The sequence below is a fragment of the Heloderma suspectum genome, chromosome 2 (genome assembly GCF_057233095.1).
Source record: "Heloderma suspectum isolate Gila_16-S chromosome 2, 16-S_ref, whole genome shotgun sequence".
NCBI classification, from domain to species: domain Eukaryota; kingdom Metazoa; phylum Chordata; class Lepidosauria; order Squamata; family Helodermatidae; genus Heloderma; species Heloderma suspectum.
Genome location: NC_139459.1, coordinates 171,416,685 through 171,440,196, shown reverse-complemented (window position 1 = coordinate 171,440,196; position 23,512 = coordinate 171,416,685). Strand labels below are relative to the sequence as shown.

The 23,512-nt window shown below is 51.7% G+C and overlaps 1 protein-coding gene across 3 annotated transcripts in view; it reads left to right on the top strand.

The window, feature by feature from the left end:
• Positions 1-2,538: 2,538 nt before the first annotated feature.
• Positions 2,539-23,512, top strand: part of FLNA (filamin A) — a 95,762-nt gene continuing 74,788 nt past the window's right edge. For all 3 annotated transcript variants that reach the window (XM_084836015.1, XM_084836014.1, XM_084836013.1), the window contains exons 1-2: positions 2,539-2,636; positions 15,820-16,282. In XM_084836015.1, the coding sequence (XP_084692141.1) occupies positions 15,895-16,282 (388 nt within the window). In that variant the 5' untranslated portion in view covers positions 2,539-2,636; positions 15,820-15,894. The remainder of the gene's footprint in view (positions 2,637-15,819; positions 16,283-23,512) is intronic.

Genomic DNA, 23,512 nt, shown 5'->3' with positions numbered 1-23,512 from the left:
GGTAGGAAGTTGAGTGAAATTTCAGGCCAGTTAGCTTTATGTCTATCCTGGGTAAATTGGAAGGCATTACTAAGACAACATTATGAAGCCTATAGAAGGAGATGTCCTGCTGAAAAAGAATCAACATGGCTTCTGCAAAGGTAAGTTCTGTCTCACTAACCTTTAGAGTTTAGAGTGTCAATAAGCATGTGGACAGGAGATCCAGGAGACATGGTTTACTTGGACTTCCAAAAGGTTTTTGATAAAGTCCCCCACCAAAGGCTCCTGTGCAAACATAATAGTCATGGGATAAGAGGAGAGGTCCTCTTATGGGTCAGTAACTGGTTAAAGAAAAGGAAGAAATGTCAGTTCTTGCAATGGAGAGATGTAAAAAGTGGATTCCCCCAAGGATCTGTATTGTGTGACTGATGCTCTTTAACTTGTTCATAAATTATTTGGAGTTAGAGGTGTGCAGTAAGGTGGCCAGGTTTGCAGATGCCATCAGATTACTTAGGGTGGTTAAAACAAAAAGGGATTTCGAAGAGCTCCAAAAGGATATCTCCGAAGTGGGAAAATGGGCATTACAATAGCAAATTATTTTCAATATAAGATGTGTAAAGTGATGCACATTGGGGCAAAAAATCATAACTTCACATATACACTGATGGGTCTGAGCTGGCCGTGATTGACCAAGAAAAGTATCTTAGGTGTTGTGAATAGTTCAGTGAAAACATCAACCCACTGGTATAGACCAGGTTCCAGGTTCCATATTTATACAAACACACATGCTAAAACACACATCTCTGCAGTGAAAAATGCACATAATGAACAACCAATAAGCTGACTTGTAAATGTGTTATAATTGGTTTTTTAACTGGTTGCTTTATTGATTTTACTGATATTTTCCTGCCTTGTTTTCATCCTTAAAAAGTAGTTTGTATTTTATTGTCATTTTACTGTATTTTATTATATTTTATTGTATTTGCATCATTACTGTTAGCTGCCTTGAGTACCATTTGGTGGGAAGGTGAGATACAAATTTTACAAACAAACAAACAAATAAATAATAAGAGTGCATGGCTACAAATTGGCGCATCCAAGCACCCACACAGACCCACTGACAAGCAGGCAAACATGAATCATCCCCATAGCATGAAGTCAAACACGCTAACACTTGTAGGCTCAGCTACCTACATGCATGAACTCAGATGGATAACGAATTGCGTAGATAATGTCACACATTTTAAAATGTAACGGTTTATTGATTTTTAGATGCAAAGATGGATTCTGTACACCTTACCTCTTACAAATAATGAACGACATGTTGTTATTTTAGCACCCATATAGTTTCTCTCCAAAGTCTTTATCGACCAAGACAGTCATTCAGCATCTCCGGCTGTGGCAATGCCCAACAGTGACTTATCACCCCACAGAACAGATGCCTGCCATTCCTCATTTCCTGCCACTTCCTGGCCTCCCTGCTTCTCCTCCCTACCCCCATGGGCTGACCATCTCCACCACCGCCACCCTGCACACCTCCTATGCCCATGATTCATCCCCAGCCCAGAGTGATGGGGCACAGAACAGTCTTGTGACTAAGCTTAATGATCCCTGGGTCATCATGGGCAAAATGGGGCAATCAAAGGGCTTGTAACTCTCCCTCTGTGACCGGGTTAATGGAGAGAGGGGACTGACTCACTGTAGCCTCCCCAAAGTTTAGCACAGAGGAAGGAGAAGCCCTAGAGATCGGAGTTGTCTCACCCAAAGCATCTTGGTGGTTGAGGCAGAAAAGCCAAACAGTGTTCCCCCCACGCCACCCCACATGGGACACAGTCTACGCAGAGGTGGGCAACGTGTGGCCCTCCAGATGTGTTGGCCTACAACCCCCACAATCCCTCACCATTGGCTATGCTGGTTAGGGCTCATGGGAGTTATAACCTAAAACATCTGGAGGGCCACAAGCTGGCCACCCTTGATGGGGAAGTTCTTCTGTGAATGCCTGGCTGAAGTGAATGGGGCCTGGGCAAGAGCTCCCCAGTTCCTTGTGGCTGGTGCCCCATACACCAGACCTGTTTGCTCTGCCTTCCGGCACCCTTTGAGAGCATCCAAAACCCGGTGGCCTAAAGGCAGCCCCCTCACCTTGCTTCAACCCTGCTCCCGCCCATCATCTCGCATCCCCCGTGGCTGATGCCACCTAGCGGAGGGAGGGGATTGCCCCTCTTGTGAATTCACCGAGCTGTCCAATCCCAGTTTAGAGTTGGCGCCCCCTAGAGGGCAAAAGCACCACGACCACCGGCGCGCTCCCTGTCGCTCTACTCCGGATCCGGGCGGCACCCTCTACCCCGGGTTGGAGTCGCTCTGAGCTCATCCCGGGGGCGGCGTCTGGGTCCCTCCTCCTACCCGCTCTCTCTCTTTCTCTCCCCCTCCATCCATCTGCTGCTGCCACCGGCTCCCCCTCCCTCCTTCCTCCCGTCGACTCTGCTCTTTACCAATTAAGGCTTGCTGAGCCGCCCGCCCGGCCGGTGTCCTCCCCGCCGCCCCCCGCCGCCCGGCCATTCCGTGCCGAGCTCCGGCCCGAGACGCACCGTCCTGTCCGACCGTCCCTGGGCAGCAGGCGGGCACCACCACGATCCCTGTCCGTCCGTCGGTCTGGAGAGGTGAGGAGGGACCAGGCGGCGGGGGGCGAGGAAGGGGCGGAGGCGGGGAGGGACGAAGGAATCAAGCAAGCAAGAAAGGAAGGAAGGGGCGAAGGGGATCCGAGGTGGGGAGACAGGGATCGCCGCGAGGTCGCGATGGAGAAACGCAGAAGGCACGGGAGGACACGGGGGGGGGGGGCGGAGAGGAAGGGAGCGCAGCAGGGGATTGACAGAGGAGTGAAGGGGAGTGGCAGAAGCAGGACAGAAAGAAGGGAAGAGAAAGAAAGAGGATCGGGATTCGGGGAGCGAGGGAGTGGGGGAAAGAAAGGGAAAGGCGAGCGCAGCTGGGACGGGACGGAGCAGCGGAGAAGGGAAGTGAGACCGAGCAAGGGCGGAGAGGCCGAAAAGGATGGAGCGGACGAGGGACCAGGAGGAGAAATGACGGGAGGAAACCCGAACAGAGGATGGTGGGGAAGAAAGGAGTAAAGGGATGGGGCGGGGAAGAGGAGCCGGGGTGGGGGAAGGAAAGGCTGGGAGCCTGGAAACGAAAATAGGAGAAATCGGGATGGATCGGGGAGGGGGGAAGAGCCCCGAAGCCTAAGATGGGGCGCCTGGGGCGGGGGGAGCTAGAGAAGGCACGTGGGGTGAATGCTCTCGGACGCAGTGAGGGAGCTACGCGGAAGAGCGAAAGCGGGGAGGGGGCTAAGGGCAGGGGGCTAAGGGCAGGGAGCGGTCAGCTGTTGAATAAGAAGAGCTAGCGAGGTGGGAATGTGGGCAGAGTGGACGGGGGTCGGGGGGTGGGATCTTATTCCCTCCCAGGGTCCGCTCCTGGGCTCAACTCCATCCTAATCCGGACGGGTATTGGTGGGTGCCCCTTCATGAGTACGGGGGCTGGGGGGAACAGAGAGATCCTGGACTTGTGTTTGTGTGTGTGAATGTTGGCATTTCTCTCCTCCTCTCTGGACAAATAGAACCATTCCCAAATGTTAATTCACCACCATGTTAATGTCACCATATTGCGAGCTCCTGCTCCGTGCAGGTGTGGGAAAACAATCTCCCTCCTCCGCCCTCCCCCCGCCACTTGGCAGGGTGATACAGACCATCGGTTTATCAGGTGATTCGGTGCACACCCTCCTAAACAAAACAATCTTCTCCGTTCACTCTGTGGCCAGTATGGGACTGTTGCCTGTGCATGTTTAAACAGGCAGCCTGGCAGGACAAGTTGGGAGCCCCTGAACCAACTGTGTGAATTTTGCAGCGCATTCACAAGATCACACCTGTGACTCTGGGTTAGCAGTCGAGAAATAACTGCCGCCTACATGGTAGCAGTCACCAGAGTAATTCGAATGTGCACCCCGTCCTGATAAGCATGAATTCAACATTAAAATCCATGTGCACCCACCCCCACTAACGTGGGGCATGAGAGATTGGGAAGCTCTCCCACATAAGATCCAATGAAATGCCTGTACTCCTGTCTGTTTTAGTGAGGCATGCACAACAGAATTTCCCAGTGGAGCGTGCCCTTGGAATCAGATCTCTCTGCCTCTCATTAATGTTACCCTAAAACATCTTAGGAGGGTCTCTTACCTTCAGGGCGAGGTTGCCTCTGGGAGAAGTCTTACCTTTTAACATCTCTTTAGCCACCCCTGAGTACGGAGGAGTCATTAAAGTGTACCAAGGAAAACTTAAAAATGTAAAAAAAAGCAAAGGTAGCTGTGATGACCATAAGAAGAATCCCAAAATCCATATTAGTGTAATGCCTTTATTAGGCCAACCAAAAGATCACCTAAAATGTGCAGAGCTTGCATACTAAAACCCCTCCCTGTGGGTTTTGGAATTCATCTGCCACAAGTCATCTCGGAGTATGCATCCTTCGTGCTGGATTGCATGGCACAATGCATGTGTTTCTGATCACTTTTTCCTATATGCCAGGGCATGCACGACAGTGTGATCACACAATTGTGCCCTGGATAGATTTCTGAAGCTGTGTCAGCCACAAATGGGTGTGGGTGGTGAGGACAGGGGAGGAGAATATGCATTAGCTATCCCTGAACATCCTTTAAACATCTTGTCATACTCACCATTTGTGAAATCATTGTATTTATATCCTTTCTTTCCTCTAATGAGTTCAGAGTGGCATACATAGTGTTATCCCATCTTATCTTCATAATCACCCTACAAAGTAGGGCTAGTCTGATAGAAGCTCATAGCCACCCAGTGGGCTTTCTGTCTCAGTGAGCAGATGAACCCAAGTTTTTCTGCTCCAAGTGCAACAAGCTATCCATTCCACCACACAGGCAATCTTGAAAGGTGTTTTTCCTCAACCATTTTTATACATATTAATTCATGAGTGAAGTGGAAATTCTTATGCACATTAGAGACTGTGAGCATTGAAGCAGGAGGATGTGATATTAGTCCAGATGAATTAGCACAAAGTACAAGAGTGCAATCGTACGTGTGTGTGTGATATGGTATAAATGTAGCATCACTTAATACAGATGGTCACTCCTTAACCCCCCATTTGTGCACATGGCTGTGGTGATTAAAGAGTACTTAGTTTTTCATCTCTCCCAATGCATACTCACAATCAAGATCACATCCAGAGAAATTTAGTGCAATACAATACATGTTTATTCAGAAATAAATCCCACTGTACTCAATCAGGATTACTCGCAGGTAAATGTGCACTGGATTGCAGACTTAGGTTGCAAGTCTTGTATGTAATTACCCGAGTGTAAGTCCTATTGAACTCAATGGGATTTACTTCTGAGTAGACATGCCTAGGATTGCTCTGTGAGAGAGGCCCCTGAAACAGTTGAAGTACATGTTCACAATAAAACAGAAGCAAAAGGGTGGGATTCACGTTATTGATAGTGACCACGGAACCTGGATGGTGGTGATGTAATTTCCTCTGTTAATTGATCAGGTGCAAAAGGTTGTGATCTTGTGAGTGAGCCCTACAAGCAGTTCTGCTGTGCCTTCAAATTGTGAATACAGGAGCAAGGCAATGATAGTTATTTCAGATTAAGCTGGAAGGAATGGGGCATCATTTGTGTGTATTGAGTCAGAAAGAGGAGACTGGCAGAAGAATAGGTGTGGTGGATGGTAGCATAGATATAATTTATTTATGTATTACATTAATACCAGGGAATGAGACCATAAACGTTAAGGAACAGGTTCAAGGCCACAGTCTATCTGTGTCAACCCGAAGTGCTACAGCAGCCTTCGCCAAACTGGCGTCCTCTAGAGGTGTTGACTACAGCTCCCATCATCCCTGACCATTGGCCATGCTGACTGGGCATGATGGGATTTGCAGTCCAACACCTCTGGAGGGTGCTAGGCTGGGGGCAGCTGTGGCAGAGGGATGTGTTTAAGAGATGTCACAGAGCAGGCATGGAGTGGTCCCTTCCGGAACCTGTAACCCGCTCTGAATTACGCTGTTTTAGCGATAGTAGCTTCTAGCTGTTAAAAAAGTTAGGAAGGTCTTGAGGATTATGATGGGCGAAGAGGTGGGTCTTTGTGCTGTGCTAGCGCATTATTGGATATATTCAGAGACCTCACAGATTCAGCTCAATGCCATGTGTAAAAGAGAGAGAGAGAGAGAGGAAGATCCAGTGTGGTGAAACACAGCCTTCTCCAGTCTGGTGCCTTCCAAGTTGCGGTCCAACATATTTGGGGGCCACCAGGTTTGGGAAAGCAGCTTGTAGCCTGACACCTTACACCAATGAGGCTCAGGTTCAAATCCCCACTCAGCCAGAAAGCTTACTAGATGACCTTGGGATGGCCACTGCCTCTCAGCCTAGCCTACCTCACAGGGTTGTTGTGAGGATAAATGGGAGGGGGGAACCAGCTCCTTGTAGGAAAAGTCAGATTAAAATGTAATAATGAGGGAGTCGAGGGCTGGCTTTCTATGCCAAAGTTCCTTGGGGGATTACAGGAACATACAGAGGGATATCCCAAGATGTCTTTTGTGCCTGAGGTAGAAAATTCAAATAGCACTTCTACGTACCCCCACTCTGCCACCCACAATGAACATGGGCCACAGTCCACCCAAATGTTGCATTGTGCAAGCCTCACTGGAGTGAGTAGGAGCTGTGCAAGAGTGTGGCCCATTCCACTGTCCTTTGTGGCACCCCAGACCCACCTCCTGAGGCAGCCATTTCACTGCCTCATGCTGGCACCACTTCTGGCAGAGATAGCCCAGGTCATTTTGGTGCCTGAGGCAGAAAATCCAAATCCCCCCCTGCCCCTGTAAAAATATAATAATAATGAAATACTTGACATTTTGCTGCTGTTTTAATTGTGACCTCTGCCGCATCCCCCCCCCACACAGAGAATTTGCCACCTGAGGCAGCCTCATGCTAGGCCCACCCCCCCTGTGGTTTTAGTCAACTTTTAGCCATACTGCCATAGGCTAGGGTGGACGCATGAAAGGCAACTGTTGTTGTTTGCCATGTGTATACTAAGCTGAGGTGGGACCAGCTTTTGGCGTGCCCTCACAGCTGCTCAAAAACCCGACCCAGGTTTACCTCTGCCCATGGTGGGTGGGCAGAGGGGCAGTAGCCAGCTTTTACACAACCAGGCCAGCCCTTGGCAGTGTGGGAGGAAGTCAGTACAGGCGGACTAAAAACAGTGGCTGTTCCGGGCTCAAAATGGTAGTATGAGTGGGCCTTGGGCCTTAAGTGTGTCTCGAAAGCTTGTGGGACCCCTAACTCTTTCTCCTCAGAGCTGTCTCCCTCAAGGCCGCAATGCAGATCAGTTAGTTCTTAATACCCATTAACTATGCTACCATACTAACAACCAAGGCAATTTATGATTGGTAAGATAATAAATCACACACAAACACACACACACAGTCCTCTCATTCGCTTAATGCATACTTATAAGGAAAGTATAAGCCTTGTGATGAAGACAAGAGTCAGGGGGTGGGATACTTATTCCAGGTTAGGTAATGCAGAGTACAAGGAGTTGGTTTTTCTAACACAGCCTCCCCTGACATGGAGCCTTCCAGACGTTCGGACTACAATCCTCATCGGCCCCACTGGCCAGGGATGATGGGAGTTGAAGCCCAAAACATCTGGAGAGGTCGGGGCAGGCTGTTCTCACACCAGAACCAGGAACCGGGCCACCATCTTTGCCTCAACCTTCATTTCTTATAGCTGGGTCTCATTTTGCTCCGATACACCCCTGCACCCCCTGCCGATCCAGCCCAACCAGAGCACCTCACCACTACCATCGCCACCGCTGTCGTGCTCCTGCAGCACACGCACACCATTTCTACTGCCTCCCCAAGCACACGCACACCATTTCTACTGCCTCCTTCTGTTGACGCCCCTTGGTGCTGCTGACTCGTAGCCCACTGCTGTATATCCCCATCCCCCAGGGCCCTGGGGAGGGTCCGCCTGGTTATTTTAAAAACCCAAAGAAATGAAGCTCTCCAAATAAGGGGAAAATATGAAGCCGGGTCCCTAGGCTGGGAGTTCTTCTGTGCTGCTTGGAGGAGGAGTGGAGGGGGGGGGTGGATTTGGGAAGGGAGGCAAGAGTGCCATCTATTGACTGAACCATGGAACTGCATGGGTTTCTTTCCCTAACAGTCCCCCTTCACCGCCTTTTCTATAGAGACCTGTTTACTGGGTTGCCCAAAGGTCAAGGGGAGAAGGGGCTCCTTAATGTTCATTTTTCTGCAGCACATGGCAACATCATTATTTCTCAAACCAAGGAGCTCTGCAGATCAGGACTGATGATCTGTGGCTCTTTGGGCGGGTGGGTGTGGAAGGATCCAGGAATTAGTCCCTCTTACGCCTCCTTTTTGTGCCTCTGGCTTGTCCCTACCTTGCTGCCTTGGAACTTCCCTAGGTTCTTGGAAACCACCTATTCCCCAAGCCTCTGCTGCAGCAAGACATTTGGCTGCCTGAGGCAGAGCAGCAAATGACTCCCCCTCCCCCACAAGTCAAGGTGCAGAGTGCCTAAGCCAGCCACATTGTTTTGGCACCCGCTAGGAGATCCAGCAACAACCACCTCTCCCCTTCCCTGGCAGTAGTAATAATAATAATAATAATAATAATAATAATAATAATACAATAAATTAAATATCAATTTATTGCCTTTTCTTGACACCCCAAATCAGCTGCCTCATTCTGCCTAATGCAAGGGCACAGAACTGCAAGCCCAGGGGCCAAATCCAGCTCTCCTGGGGTCCCAGGCTGGTCCTCCGGGGTTCCCCAGGTGGTCATGCCTCCCACCCCTTCCCCCAACCACCTATTGTTTGGTGATTTCCCGGCTTTTGCATGTTTTTTCTCCTATTCTAAAAGGTTGAAATGCCTCTCCTAAGGTTGAGTTACAGGCAGCAAGGGCTTTAATGTAAAGCATGCTGCTATTTTGGCCACACCCCTTCTGCCTTCAGCCCCACCCACCACTGGAATGTGGTCCCGAGAACCTCCTCAAAATGGAATGCGGCCCTCAGGTGGAAAGAGGTTCTGTTCCCCTGCCCTTTCATCATCACTACTCTCAACTGAGAGCATCCCGTTCACAATATCATCCACATACCAAACCTGAACATCCCAGTCAGCCAAACAGAAGCTGTTGTTTGGGGTGGCAGCATTTTTAAGGGTTCCAAAGAGGCTGCATGTAGTCCCAGGGGGCACCTCAAAAACCCCTTGCGACATCAAGAAAGATGCTGGGGCTCAGCCCTCAAATTGTGCATGCCTCTGCAGCAGCCTTCCTAAGCCAGGTATCCTCTAGACATGTTGGATTACAGCTCCCATGCTAGCTGGGCATGCTGGGAGTTGTAGTCCAGCACATCTGGGTTGGGGGAGGCTGACCTAGATAGAGATCCTTCAGGGGTATAATGTCTAAAAATGTGCAACATGCCCCCAGGATGTAATACATACTTTACAATATGGCATTCCCTCTACCTGTCATTATCTGGGACCCTTCGCTAGCAGAGAAACGAGTCAGTGCTTGAACCATTGGGCTCTTGTCCCAAAGACAGAACTGTCTTCCAGCCCCTCAACCCTGCTGAACGATGGGCAAGTGGCATGAACCGTAATGACTGGGATGTATTGACAATCTGCCTGGCAACTGTAAGGTACACATCTGCATGTGCACACACAATGCAAACACCACCACTCCAAGTGCATAAGCATGCATGGACTTACTTTCCTCCAGTACACTTGCATGGGAGTTCCCACTGCAAATGGTGTACATGTCCAGGTTTTCCAGCAATAAACAGAAAAACAGAGCCTGATCTTTTCTTGATCACTGCTTCCATATTGATAACAGGGGAAAAAGGCATTTCAATGGGCGTGTGCCATTCACCATTGACTGCCTTGTGTGTGCATTTTGCCACTTTAACTCATGTTCCCCCCGTCCCTGCATTCAAAATATAGTGCAAAATATCTATTCGCATGACAAGTGCACATGGCCAGAAATACACAGAGAAAAATGCTTGATGCCTGCACTTACTGTCATACATTTCAGAGGTATGGAAGCAATCCAGCCCTCTTCATACTATACATGAGACACGTTTATTTCCTCTTCCTCCCCCCAGTTGCCATCACTGACAAACTGGTTTGCCAGCAGGCTTCCAGAAGCACCTGCTAAAATTGGAAACGTCCCTTCCCCAGAAGTGCAACCTGTGCTACATTGTTAGACGTGTGTGCTACAGCTTTGTATGACTACCAGAGGATCCTACTGGACAGTGCCCACCATCAGTGATAACAAAATACAATTCTTCCTTCCCCGCTCCATGTGTGTATGTGAGCTCATGTGTGTGCAAATGCATAAATGACAAAACAGAAGAAAGCATAACATTATTTAGTTAAGCACTTCAGCATCCTTCATCAGTTCTATGCATGTTTAGAGAGAGAAAAGCCCTACAACTCCCAGCATGCCCCAGTCAGCCATGCTGGCTGGGGCATACTTGAAGTTGTAGGGCTTTTCTCTCTCTAAACATGCATAGGATTGCATCCCAAGTGGCTTTATGCTTATGTCTACCTTATACAAATTGTATATTTGCTTATTTATTTCTGCAGTTGCCTTCATAGCCAGGAACTCAGTAACTAGTGTTAGGCAAGCCACTAATCCCAAAGCATCACCCCACTGCCACCATCACACACACACACACACACGCGTGCGCGTTATTGTGTTCTTATATTCTTACATCTGCAATATAGTGATAATAATATTGGCTTACCTTACAGGGTTGTTAGAAGTCTCACTGAAATGCCAGATCTGATACACTTTTAACATGTGACCTATACACTAGATCTGCCTCCCCCTGCCTGGCCTCCTCCAGATGTGTTGGACTACAACTCCCACCACCCCAGCCAGCAGATCCAACACATCTGGAAGGGGCCAGGCTGGGGGAGGAGGTGCTTTATCAATGCAAAGTATTATCCTGACAGTGACTTCTGCAAAGGCTTAAGGCCTGTCACATCTCACATTAAAAGCTTTGCCTGCAAAGAGGCTGTGGGTGAATTTTAACTCCCAGGCAGGCCTTTTCAAAGGTGTTGCGTAAGGACCAAGGGCTCTGAGTTGGAGACCAGAGAGGGAGGGTAAGCAAACTATAACAATTCCTGTCCAGACCAGCAGGGGGCATCCATGCATCCTTTTTCCTGCCTGGCTGCCTGCTAGCTCTCCCCCTTTCTTCCATTTGAAAGCATGTGGCCTTCCACACGTTGTTGGACTGCAAACCCCATCAGCCCCAGCTGACATGACCAATGGGCAGGGATGATTGGAATTGCAGTCCAACATCTGGAGGGCCACACATTCCCCATCCCTGCTTCAGGCTGTTCCAAGCACGTCAGGCACATTGTCTCAGAAATCTTGATTACAACCCTGCAGGGTAGGCCAATATTATTTAACACACACACACCCTGTTACAGGAGAGGCTGAGAAAGAATGGCTTGCCTAAGTGAGTTTGTGGCTCAACTCAGATAATTTGAAGCAGGGACATCCTGATTCATAGCTCAGGCTCTTTCAGCCATGATTAGGGTGGCCAGATGCAGAAAAGGATGGGGCCTCTGCTCCTTTAATGGCTGTGGAGATGGTAGAAGAGGGAATTTCAGCAGGTGCATCTTGCATAACAAGCTACACCTGCTGACATTTCCCCTTCTACACAAAGGTGCAGGAGCCCCCTGTCCTCTTTTGCATCTGGCCACCCTAGCCATTATGTTACTCTACTCTGCTTGTATTTCAGCACCAGGGCTCAGCCTCCTTGATCATGTGCAATGAAAATGATAAAGAAGAGTGCCATTGAGCATGTGCTGAGTTCCTTCCCCCTCCCCCACCTCTACCATCCTGCCACAGAATAACTATGCCCAGCTTCCAACACATCTAAAATGAGCAAGAAAAGGGCCAAAGTTTAGGGCAGGAGCAGGGAACCTGTGGTCATCCAGACGTCACTGGACTCAAACCCCCATCAGCCAATGGTCAGAGATGATGGGAGTTGTAGGCCAGCACTGTTTGAAAGATTCCTCACTCCTATTTTAGAGGGCCTAGTTTTGAGCCCTACCACAGCCTCTAAGAATACAGAATGTAGCCTCTTCCACCAATATTCTCTAGCAAAGGGCCTCCCCCCCCCACCAAACACACACATTGTTTCGTCTAATCTGCCATTGCCCCCGCCTCCCACCCCCCATGTCCTTTCAGATGAGGAAGTCCCAGGGTGGAGTTCTCTGGAGCTGGTAGAGAATGAGAGATTTCAAAAACCGTCTCAGGAAGCCTGGGTGGGGTTCGTGTGGCTTCTGCAAAGTCGTTGGCCATGGCAGCTTTGCTGAATCATGGGTTTGTGGGGAATAAAGACAGAGCAAGGTGCACACCCTTATGTATGTGCCACTTTGCCAGCAGAGGGCATTCTTATGCTGTTCTTTAGCTATATTCCCACAATCGCCCATCCACAAGTCACATCTCCTGCCTTGCCACACACCATCAACTCAGGGGTGGTGTTAAGACATCCTCCTTCCTCGATCCTGAGGAAGTCCTATCGGAGTGGTGTTGGGGCCAGAGTGGTGTTGGCCTGGAGCTGCCCCGCTCCCAGGCATTTCCTTCCTACAAAGAAAATGCTAGACTGAGCTCCATGAGAAGGCCAGGCACATACAAAGCCAGAGTCAGGTCAACTTTGGTGGGCACAGGGATGTATCCAATGTTAGCCTTACTTAGAGTGGGCCCATTGGAATAAATAGGACCAAAGTAAGTCATGGCTAGGGTGAGTCCCATTCATTTCAGTGGGCCTACTCTGAGTAGGACTAACACTGGATGCAACCCAGAGTGCAAGGCCAGCCCCAAATGTATTTTTTTTGGGGGGGGGGAGTCCGAATTCCCCAGTCCCTGCTCCACTGATTAACATGGGGCACAATCTACAGGGAAAACAATCCTGCACAAATCCCATGGTGGAAATGCATGGGAGCTATGCAAGGGCATGATAGTGCTGTTGGGGTGGAGGTCCCATCTGTTTCAATGGAACTTGCATACAGAGGAGCTTCCTGCTGAACTGTGCCCGGGGGATCATCATGTCTGTGCTTCTCTCATCTCACCCCCTGACTGATGTTCAAAATCTGCCCCCTGAGGCGGCCCTCCCACCTTGCTTCGTGGACGGCTGGTTCTGACCAAGTGGCAGGGAACAGATGGGCAAGGCCACGGCAAAACCCCAACCAGTCCAGTTACATGTCAGGCTAAGGTGAGCCTAGCATTGCCCTGCCAGCACTGCGAGTGAAGGGGGTGGGGTGAGGCAGTGATGGGAAGCCACCCATAGGTGGTGGCTGTAGCTCAGTGGGACATCCTTTGCCCAGGTTCAGTCCACAGCATCTCTAGGCAAAATGGTCCCAGGTAGCAGGGCTGGCTGGAAAATGAAAGGCTTGCCAGAGAGGGAAATGCTGCACTAGCCAGAATAGACAGTAATCATCCAAATGGACCAGTGACCTGACTCAGTATAAGAGCGCCTTACGAGTCCAGTTTTGTTGGGCTGAGTTAATTTTCTAGCAAGAAAAGCTGCCAAGGGCTTCCCTGTCCCTGAAAATCAGATCCATCTGATGAAGTGGGACATAGTCCATAAAAGCTGATGTCCATAATGTTAGCCTTTAAGATGTCGCAAGACTCTTTGTTGTTGTCTCTGTAACAGACTAACATGGGCTACTACTCCGGAACCTGAAAATTATGAAGCTCTTAAACGAGTGGACTCTGCACGTGCCCAGAGGTACTCTAAGTCTCTCTTGCGAAATCAGGGCTTTGATTTCACAACAGCAAATCATTCAGCTGAAAAGGCTGTTCGTTTGGCAGAGAGACTGGAAGAGTGGTGATGACAAGACGAGACTGGCCCTGCCACAGTCTTGCGGATGGGGGACAAGGGGGAGATAAAGCGTCTCTGTCTCTTGATCTTGCATAGATAGAGCTCGGCCTAGACCCGGGAACCACCCAGGCCGGCCCAGCCAGGTAGAAACACACACATGCACGCGCGCCGCTCTTGAGTTTCCATCGCCTGCGGGGACCCTGGGATTCTCTTCCTTTCTTTTTCGGCGCAGGGCTGGGCCGGGTGTGGAAGTTCGAGGGGAGGAGGCGAAGGGAGCAGAGGGGGCTGCTCCCATTCGGCGGGGCCTCATCGCGCAGGAATTCGGGAGACGTGCGCTTACTAGCCCGGTGGTGCTTCTCCGGCGCCTTCCAGGTTCGGGGTGGGGGCTGCCGAGCTGCCCTAAACCCACCCAAACGGCTGAATTCCTCAGCTTCAGATCTGTCTCCCCAGTTGGGCAAGTTTCGTTTTCTCTCCTGTATAGCTAAATGTGGCGGGGTGGGTGTCTGCGAGTGCGCGTGGGGTTTCTGCGCAAATCCCCGGTTCCTGGCCAAACAGCAGGGACGAGATCTATGCTAGGGCACGACCTCGCCGCAATCCCTGCAGTCCCTTAGTCTCCAATGCCTTAATCCCACCACAGTCCCCGGATTTTCGGGCCTGGGGCCTGCAATCCTCCGCTTTGAAAAAGATGAGATTGGCGGGGAGCGGGGCGGGGGAGCACAGGGGATGGCGCTTTCTCCATTCATTCTCCCAACGCGGCTTCCTCCCTCCAGCACCGCCTGCCTTTTTACGGTGTGGAAGAATCAGTGAACGTGGTGGCTGGATCAGTGTCTGGCTCGTGAGTCAGCTTGTCTGGCTCAGGCTGGAATTCCCAAACTCTCCCCCAGGCCCCCCCGCTCTCTTTTTGCTCACTTCCCCTCTCCAAAGGTTCAGCCCCCCTCCCCACCCGAGCGCCCATTGGAAGCAAAGGAGGTGGAATCCCGCCATCTCTCACCCGGGCCCTGTTGGTGCGCTCGATCTCCTCTGCAGGGGAGAGACAGCTGCCCTCTTTCACATCTGTACTGTCGTAGGTTATCCTTCCTACCCATATGTTTTAAGAAGCCCTCCCCTACCTGGCGCCCTCCAGATGTGTTGGATCACAACTCCTAAATGGGGCATACTGGGAGTTGTAGTCCAACACATCTGGAGGGCGCCAGGTAGGGGAAGGTCGCTTTACGAGCATCAGAAGAGAGCCCCACCGGATCGAACCAAAGAGACTCTAGCCCCAGCATTCTGCTTCCGACACCAGCTAGCCTTTAGGAAGCTCACAAACAAGGCAAGAGTCCTGCCCTGTTTGCCGCACAGCAGCCTCTTCTGTTCAGAGGTAAACTGCCTCGGGGCATGGAGGCTCCGTTCGGCTGTCATGGCGAAAACATAGTTCGCCATCCAGCCGCTTGGAGTTTTCGCAGATTTGCCCTCTTCCTCCCCTGACAGGATCATGGGCATTGTTACTGCCCAGTCCTCTAATGTTTACCCAGGGGTAAATCCCGACTTTTTCCCGTGGGGACCTCCTGCCAAGTAAGGAAGTGCGCGCTGGATGGCAGCCTCTTCCTCCTAGGAACACCTCCCTGGCCGTCCCGATAAGCCGCTCCAGAGGCGCGCAGCTTGGAGGCGCTCGCAGCTTCCCTAGCTAGCGCAGCTGCCTCGGGGGTGTTCTCCTGGCCAGGTTGGAGGCGCGGCATTTCCCTCCAGGGAGCACAAGCATGGGGAACTTCCCGGCCCGTTCGTCCTCATCCCGGCTGCCTGAGACGGCTGCGCGCGCGCGCGCGTGGTTCGGGGGGGGAGTGTATCTCTCCAGCGCCGCCGCCGCCCCCCGATGCCACCACAATAAGCCTCCCCTTGCTCTCCTGGCCTCGCATAACCCCCCCTCTCTTTCCGCAGGATCCTGTGCCTTTAATCCCGGGCCCAACCCACCCAGCGCCGGGGTCCCACCCACCCCCCAGCCCAGCCGTTATAATGAGCGGCTCTCAAACGCGGCTCCATCAGGCCGCAGGAGCGGGAGGAAGCGGCGGCGGCGGCGCAGGCGGGAGCCCCGGGGAGGTCGCTGCCGAGATGCCGGCCACCGAGAAGGACCTGGCCGAGGACGCGCCGTGGAAGAAGATCCAGCAGAACACCTTCACGCGCTGGTGCAACGAGCACCTCAAGTGCGTCAACAAGCGCATCGCCAACTTGCAGACGGACTTGGGCGACGGGCTGCGCCTCATCGCGCTGCTCGAGGTGCTGAGCCAGAAGAAGATGGGGCGCAAGTACAACGCGCGCCCCACGTTCCGGCAGATGCAGCTGGAGAACGTGTCGGTGGCGCTGGAGTTCCTGGAGAGGGAGAACATCAAGCTGGTCTCCATCGGTGAGTCCCCCTGGGCGCGGGGCGGGGAGGGCTTTTTCCGGGCGCGAAGGTTTGGGGAGGAGGCCGAAAGAGGGCGGCCGCAGGGGGCGCCCGGGAAAGGGCGAGTTGCCTGCAGGGGAGGGGGGCGGAGGCCCCCAAGCCAGTTTTCTGTGTAGTAGTCCGGGGAGGGGATTCCGCGCCTGGCTCTTCTTGGAAAGGCGCCGCGCTCTCCTCCACTGGCGAGGCCCAGGAGGAGAGGGGCCCCTTCGGAGTGTCTCCCGCGAGTGGGGGTGGGGTGGGGGTATGCGGAGCTTCGCGGTGAGGGGGCGCTCTTGGGCGCCCGAGCTCGCTTGGAGATGGGGTGCGAGCGTTTCTGCACGCAGGGGGTGCCTCCTGGAGAAAGTTGTGCGTGAGTTGTGGGGTGGGGGTGGGAGCGGGAGAGGGAGAGAGCTAGCGACTCCAGCGGCCGGGGCCTGCTGGAGGGGTGGGGCTCGCCCTAGGACGCCGCATCTAGGCGTGGCCGGGGAGGGTGCCGGGGGCGGCGTTGGCTCCAGTTTCAGGCTTTTTGTCTGCGAAAAAGGGGGCGAGCCCGTTCCTTAGCCCCGGCCTCAAGTCGCGCTGGTGCGGCCGCCAGCCCCCCCCCTCGCTCTCTCCGCCCCCCGACCCATTCTGGGCTAGCCAGCTCGGCGCTCTGCAACTTCGAGAAGGCCCGTTAACTTCTCCGGAGTTGGAGGCGGGGCGCAAGAGGCTTCCAAACACCATATGCTTTTGATTCGCCGATCGTTCTGGATGTCCCGAGGTCTCTCCCCCCCCCCCCCGCCATACCCTCATGCCCCGTGTAAAAGCCCTCATACTCATTTTTCCGGTTCGGCCAGCTTCTTTCTCCCTTCCTCCTCCACTTTATCTCCCCCCCACCCCATAAATATTTGGTCTGCTGCCAGATTGTGAACAAAGTTACTGAGAATTTGTGGTCAGGGTGGGGCGGAGAAGACATGTGATTTAACTGCTTGCTTTGGGCCTGTGGATCTTAGTGGCATCCTTTTATCCGGAATAGCAGGGCTACCTTTAGAAGGCTTTTGGGGGGACACCGTAGGGGCAAGTGATGCCTTTGTCCTTCTGCTTGGGGAATACAGCAGTCTGGATCAATGCAGGGCTTGGAGGAAGGTTCTGCCTTTGGGAAAGTTGTTGGGACTGCATCACACAAGATGCCATTCCCTTTCTAGCCCCTACAGTATTGGTATGATTGCTCATTTTGGGGTTTGGCCCTGGTAGGTGAGCCACTTGTATGCTCCTTACAATGGGTTCTTGCCTCGTTCCAGGGGTGGAGAACCAGGACACTCCAGATGTTGTTGGACTCAACACCCAGCAGTCCCTACCAGTATGGCTGGTGGTCGGGGATTATGAGAGTTGTAGTCCAACAACAGGAGGGCCCCAGATTCCTTACCCCTGTCTTGTTGAGAAAGTGAGAAGCTGTAGCGTTGTGTACTTCTAGCTAGCCTGTTTTTTGGGGTGGGGGGTAATCTAGAGATAGGAGATAGAGAGGAGGTTCCGACCTGAGTTTATCTAGTCTGCTGACAAACCTGTGAACCAGAGTTGGGGAACCTGTGGCTCTCCAGATGGGAGTTGGAGTCCAACTCCTATCAAGCATGACCATGGCCATGTTGCCTAGGGCTGATGTAATCTGGAGTTGAATGATATCTCCAGGGTTACTGGTTCCCCACGCTGGCTATCTACCTCACCTTGGAAGTGGGTAAGAAGAATTTAGACTTCATTTAAAGGCACCCTATTTCCCCATGTAGTGCCACATTCCATGGGATGGGCAGATAACACTGCCCACCCACATCTGAGTCAAGACTTCAAATGCCCCCCCCCCCCCCGGTTATAGAGAGCTCAAATCTCTATTGATTGCCCTCGGCTGCCTGAGGTGGTTGCCTCGATCTGCTTCGTGGTAGGGTCCTCCTTGCAAAACACATACCTGGGGCTCACACGGGTTCTATGCTTGGGCAGTTTGCAAAGCATCGGAGCTGATGGCATTTATAGTCTGGGGACCCAACAAAGGAAGCCTAGATGGATTTGGGCTAAAGCACTGTGCATGTAGGTTTGGACTGACTGGTGGTGGTTCTTGTGCCAGTAAAGGTTCCCTGTGGTAAGAGCGTGGAGGGGGTCCATGTCTTGAGGAACACAACGTGAACTTGAACGGTCTCATTTCTTGCATAGCCTGATGGAGGAAGAAACTCAGATTCTATTCTAGTCTTTCCTGAAATAGCCTTGTCTTGAATGCGTATGGCCAAAGCTTTGCTGTGGCCCATTAATGTAGTTTTGTGGGTGTCCTTGGATCTTGGGTGGGCAACTTATAGGCCCTCCGGATTTTTTTGGCCTACAACTCCCGTGACCCCTCACCATTGGCTATGCTGGCTAGGGCTGGTGGGAGTTGTAGGCCAGACCGTTTAGAGGACCACAAGTTGCCTACCCCTGATGTTCTCATTGACTCTCTCAAAAAAACCCTTGTTATATGTATGCTTTGTTCCTGCATGAAGCGTCAGTGGTCTCTTATCAAGATTACCAGCCGGGTCCATGCCTGGCTCAGCAGCTTCACTGTTGCGCTTGATGTAGGGCCACAGACATCCTGTTCTGGGGATGTGGTCCAGGTGGTCTCCAGTGATGCTGCTGTGCCCATAGCACTTAACTGTATACAGGTGAACTGTTATCAGCCCTGCAGTCTGAGTAAGGGGCAGATGATATGGATCCTCCCACTTCATTGTGGCACAGTAGAGTCCGTCTTGGTCTAGGGCAGGAGTGGGGAACATGTAGACCAACAACATGTGTAGGGCCATAACTCCCATCATCCCTGATGGTTGACCATGCTGGCTGGGGCCAATGGGAGTTGTAATCCAGCAACATCTGGAGGGCCCCATATTCCCCACCCCTGGTCTAGTGGCCATACTAACATAGGGAAAGGGCACCATGGTTATGCCTAGAAACTTTAAACCCCCCACCGTCACCTCCTGCTGTTGCTTGGCTCGTGCCATGTCTGAAGTCAAGAAGCCACCTTCCATCTTGGCAATGCCAGCTGAAGCTCTCCTAGTATGGATGCTCTAGCCTTGTCTGCACTCCTGACATCCCAGCTGGATGGAGGCCCTGTCTCCACCTGGGCGGCATGGAAATTCAACACACATGGGCCCTGGCAACCTGCATGCAGAACTTGTAGCTGAATGTAGCCCATTGGACTCTCGAAGAACCTCCTGTGTGGGGGTGGAGAGGGAGTTGTCAAGTACCTCCTGGAATACCAGTGGGCTGTGTGATTAAGTGGTTACAGCTGATGTTCTGCGGTAGTTCAAGAGCTGGGTAATCCCTTTTTGACCAGGAACTGCACAGTTTGGGATAAAATATGAGATTGTTGTAATACAGATACGGCTTTTAAAAGTCTGGATGCTAAGTGATGAGACCCAAGTTACTGTGCTGATGGGTTATAAAGAGGTACAGTAGGTTATAAAGAGGCCAGCGTGGTGTAGTGGTTGGACTGAGACCACAGAGATCTGTGTTCCAGTCCCTGCTCAGCCATGAAGCTCACTGCGTGACTTTGGAACAGTCACTGACTCTCTGCCTAACCTACCTCACAGGGTTGTTGTGAGGATACAATGGAGAGGAGGAGGACTGATGTACATACCTTGGAGGAAAAGGCAGGATATAAATGTAAGAAACACATAAATTAATACAAAACATGCAAAGCCCTGGAATTGCAGGGGTTTTACATTTCCTGCTCGTTCAGAGTCTGTTGACTGAACTACCTTCTGCTGGCAGCGGAGGGAGAAATGTGCAGTTGGAGGACTTGTCCTGCTGCAGAGTTCTGCTGTTCCCTCTGCATCTTACTCGCCACTGATGGACTCTTGATTGAGCAGTCCGCTATAGCTGGCTCCTCCATTTACCCTAGATGGCTTGAGGAGGGAGGGGGAAAATGTGGACTAGATGGGCTGCTGTGGCGAACTTTCTGGATGTGTAGCGTTGTGATAGTGGTCACAGGGGCCACAGTTCTAAAGGGGTCCTGGGTTGGATGGGGAGGAGGAGGCCCACCAAAGCAGATATTGCCTTCTTTATCCGCCCCCACCACCTGTGACCAGAGGACAGTGGAGACTGGAATCTAAGCCTTGCTCTTTGATGTAATGAGTCACTGAGCCACAGACGCTGACTCAGACCAGACTAGGCCGACAGCAAGTGATGAGAAGTGGAGGTAGAAAAATATCCATGCCTGCAGGCTAGAGATAGGTAGCCCAGGCCTGGGGGCTGTGAGGGGGGGAGGGGAGAGAGAAGCTGTATGGTAGGGAAGAAAGCAAACCGTTGAATGGGGATGGAAGTGGAGTCGTCTTCATCCTGCCCTACTGATGTCAGATTGGTTGTCTTGCTTCCTCCGGTACCTCCTCCTTGGTTTTGGACAGGCAGAAGGATGGGCTGGAAAAGCTGTTCCCTCCTTTTCTCTGGGAGGCAGGATGCACTGGGGGGGCAGTCTGACAGAGGGAGGGGCTGAGCCTAGCATGTGGAGGGTGGGGGTGTTCTCTCCCCTCCCCCTGGAAGGAGGATCCTGTTGGGATAGAGGAGCTGCTGCCTGCCAGCCATTCCATATATGGCTAAAAAATGCTGGAGCGGCCTGCGCAGAGCTGTGTGGCTGTGTGGGCGGTGCAGGGCTGGGTGGGGAGGCGGCTGGGATGGCTTGTCTCCCCCCCCCCCAAAAAAAGTGATGGGAAGGCATGGAGTGCTTAACCCTGCCCAAGGGAATAGGGCGATCTGGATCTCCCAAAACAAAAGCGCTCTGTGCAGTGTGTATGAGAGCTAATTGGAAGGGAACCCCATTCTGGTTGTTCCGTTATCCTTCAGGCAGGATGAGTTGCCTGTGACTTTCCTTCCATGGGGGGAGGGGGCAATGGGGGTAGCCTGGTGCTTGTAAATGTCACCTGCCACCCCCTTTGGATGCTCCCTTCTGGGTCCAGATGCCTCGTGCTCTCTTTGATAACGCTTATTCAGCTGTTTGAGGCTTATTCAGTTCAATAGTGCTGAGTGTTTCTCTGTGGCTTTGAGGCAAGCCCTGAAACCTGTCCTTTTGGATGCTCTAAAGGTCTCCATGGGTGTGAAGAGCAAAACTCAAAGTTTGTGTTGGGGGGCCGTGGAGGGGGTTCAACACCTGCTTTCCGGGGGGATACTGGTTCTGTTGTCCATGCAGCCTGTAACGAGACCATAGAGTCTCCCTGATAGGGAGAATAGAAGTTCTAACAATGGGAAGGCTGCATCATATATTGATCTGGTTCCCAGAGTTGCAGCATGGTTAACAAGCCATGGTGGCTTGTTAAGCCCGCTGTGTGTGTTGGTCGCAGGCCAGCTGAATTTCCCGAATTACTCTTGCAGCTTGCTGTGTCATCCAGACCTGGGCAGTGTGGCTTGTTTGAGGGGGCAGCAACTCTCAAATACTGCTTGGGCTGTTGTTGGGTTATTTGAGGGTTGCTGGCCCCTCCCCCAAACAAGCCATGCTGCCTGGGTTTGGGTGACACAGCTGTGCATGCCAGCCAGGGTAATCGGAAATCTGGCCGGCACCGTGGCTTATTTCCCTCACTGCAACTGTGTGAACCAGCCCACTGTAGCCTCCCCCAACTTGGCACCCTCCAGATGTTTTGGAATACAACTCCTGTAACACCTGACCATTGGTGGGGCTGGTTGGGGCTGATGGGAGTTGTCCAAAACATCTGGAGGGTGCCAGGCTGGGGGAGGCTGACATATTGCTTGTTGCGGCCTTTCCCCAACCTGGCACCCTCCAGATGTTTTGGACCACAACTCCAGGCAGCCCCAGCTGGCTGTGCTGCCAATAAGTTTCAGTAGCATGTGCTGCAAAATACCTATGTATGGCCATCCCTGTGCTGAGGTCTAGAAATGAGACTCACACCACTTGCTTCTTGGAGTACACTTCTTATAACATGTCAACTACTAGATAATCTTAACTTATTTTAGAGACCATAAAACAGTGTTGTGTGTAGCCCATGCTAAAAATAAAATAAAAATCAGAATTCTGCAATCAATACTCTGCAGAATTCTACAAAAGGTATCTGCATAATTCTGTTCCCCCTAGTTGTGGGGTAGCAGCAGAGGCCTTTAATGCAATCTTCCCAAATCTGATGCCCTCCAGATGTTTTGGTCTATAACTGTCAGCATTCCTTGGATCATTAGTATTGCTGGCTGGGGCATATGGGAGTTGAAGTCCAAGACATCTGGAGGGCACCAGGTTGGGGAAGGCTGATCTAAAGGGTACCAAATTGCTACCCTCCAGCAATTGGAAGTCTTGCTTAATAATTTCTCTGACTTCTGTGATTACACCGAGAATTACCCCTGCACATTAGCAGTCATAAGGTCTAGAAAGCTGTTTTTTCCCATTCTTAAATGAAAATGCTGCACTACACAGCCAGTACCATGTTCTACAGATCTCATGCATTCTGCAGCTGCAATATACACGTAGCTCTGTCAGTAAAAGCCTTGGTGGTGGTGCCATCCTGGGCTTGGTGCTCTGCTGCCACGTCAAAGCCAAGAGTAGTATTCAATAAAAATGTTGATTTGGGATCCAGACAGCCACTCAGATTTCTGTTCCTAGTCTAGAAACAGGTTTTGTGCCTCTGCAAGGCCCTACAAAGGTAACAGCAACTTCTGAATTAATGTTAGGTTCCCATCTCTTGCCTTGATTCTCTTCTGTGATGTTTCTAGGGTGCTTTATAAGCTTCCTCAGAGAGCCAAGTTCTCACAATCTGCTGAAAGGCAAGTGGTGATTAGGCCCTTCCTGAGAGGCAATTCCACTATCATGGTGCCACAACTGAAAAGGCCCTGTCTCTTGTGCTTGTCTGCCTCACTTCTGAAGTCAGGGCAGTACAGAGCAGGGTCTCGGCTGTTGACCAGAATGCATGAGGAATCGCATGTGAGAGTCCAGTTTGCTGAGCCTGCCCAACTCTTGGGATTTAGGGGAAGGCTGCTTAAGGCTTGTATAGAGCATAGAGAATAACTGGGCCTTGTTCATGCAGTGTCTAGTCTTCGGGGAGGTCATCTTGTCAAGAGGCCAAGGCATTGAATGACTTATTTGCTTCTCAGAATCCTGGTGTGTTTATACCAATTCTGTTCTGCACAGTCCTGGCCAGACTTCCCCAGTGTTTCTCTCCACCCGCCCCCTCCCGCCTGCATTCTTACCTCTAAGCATGTGTGAAAGGCGGCATTCCTTTGTGCCTTCCT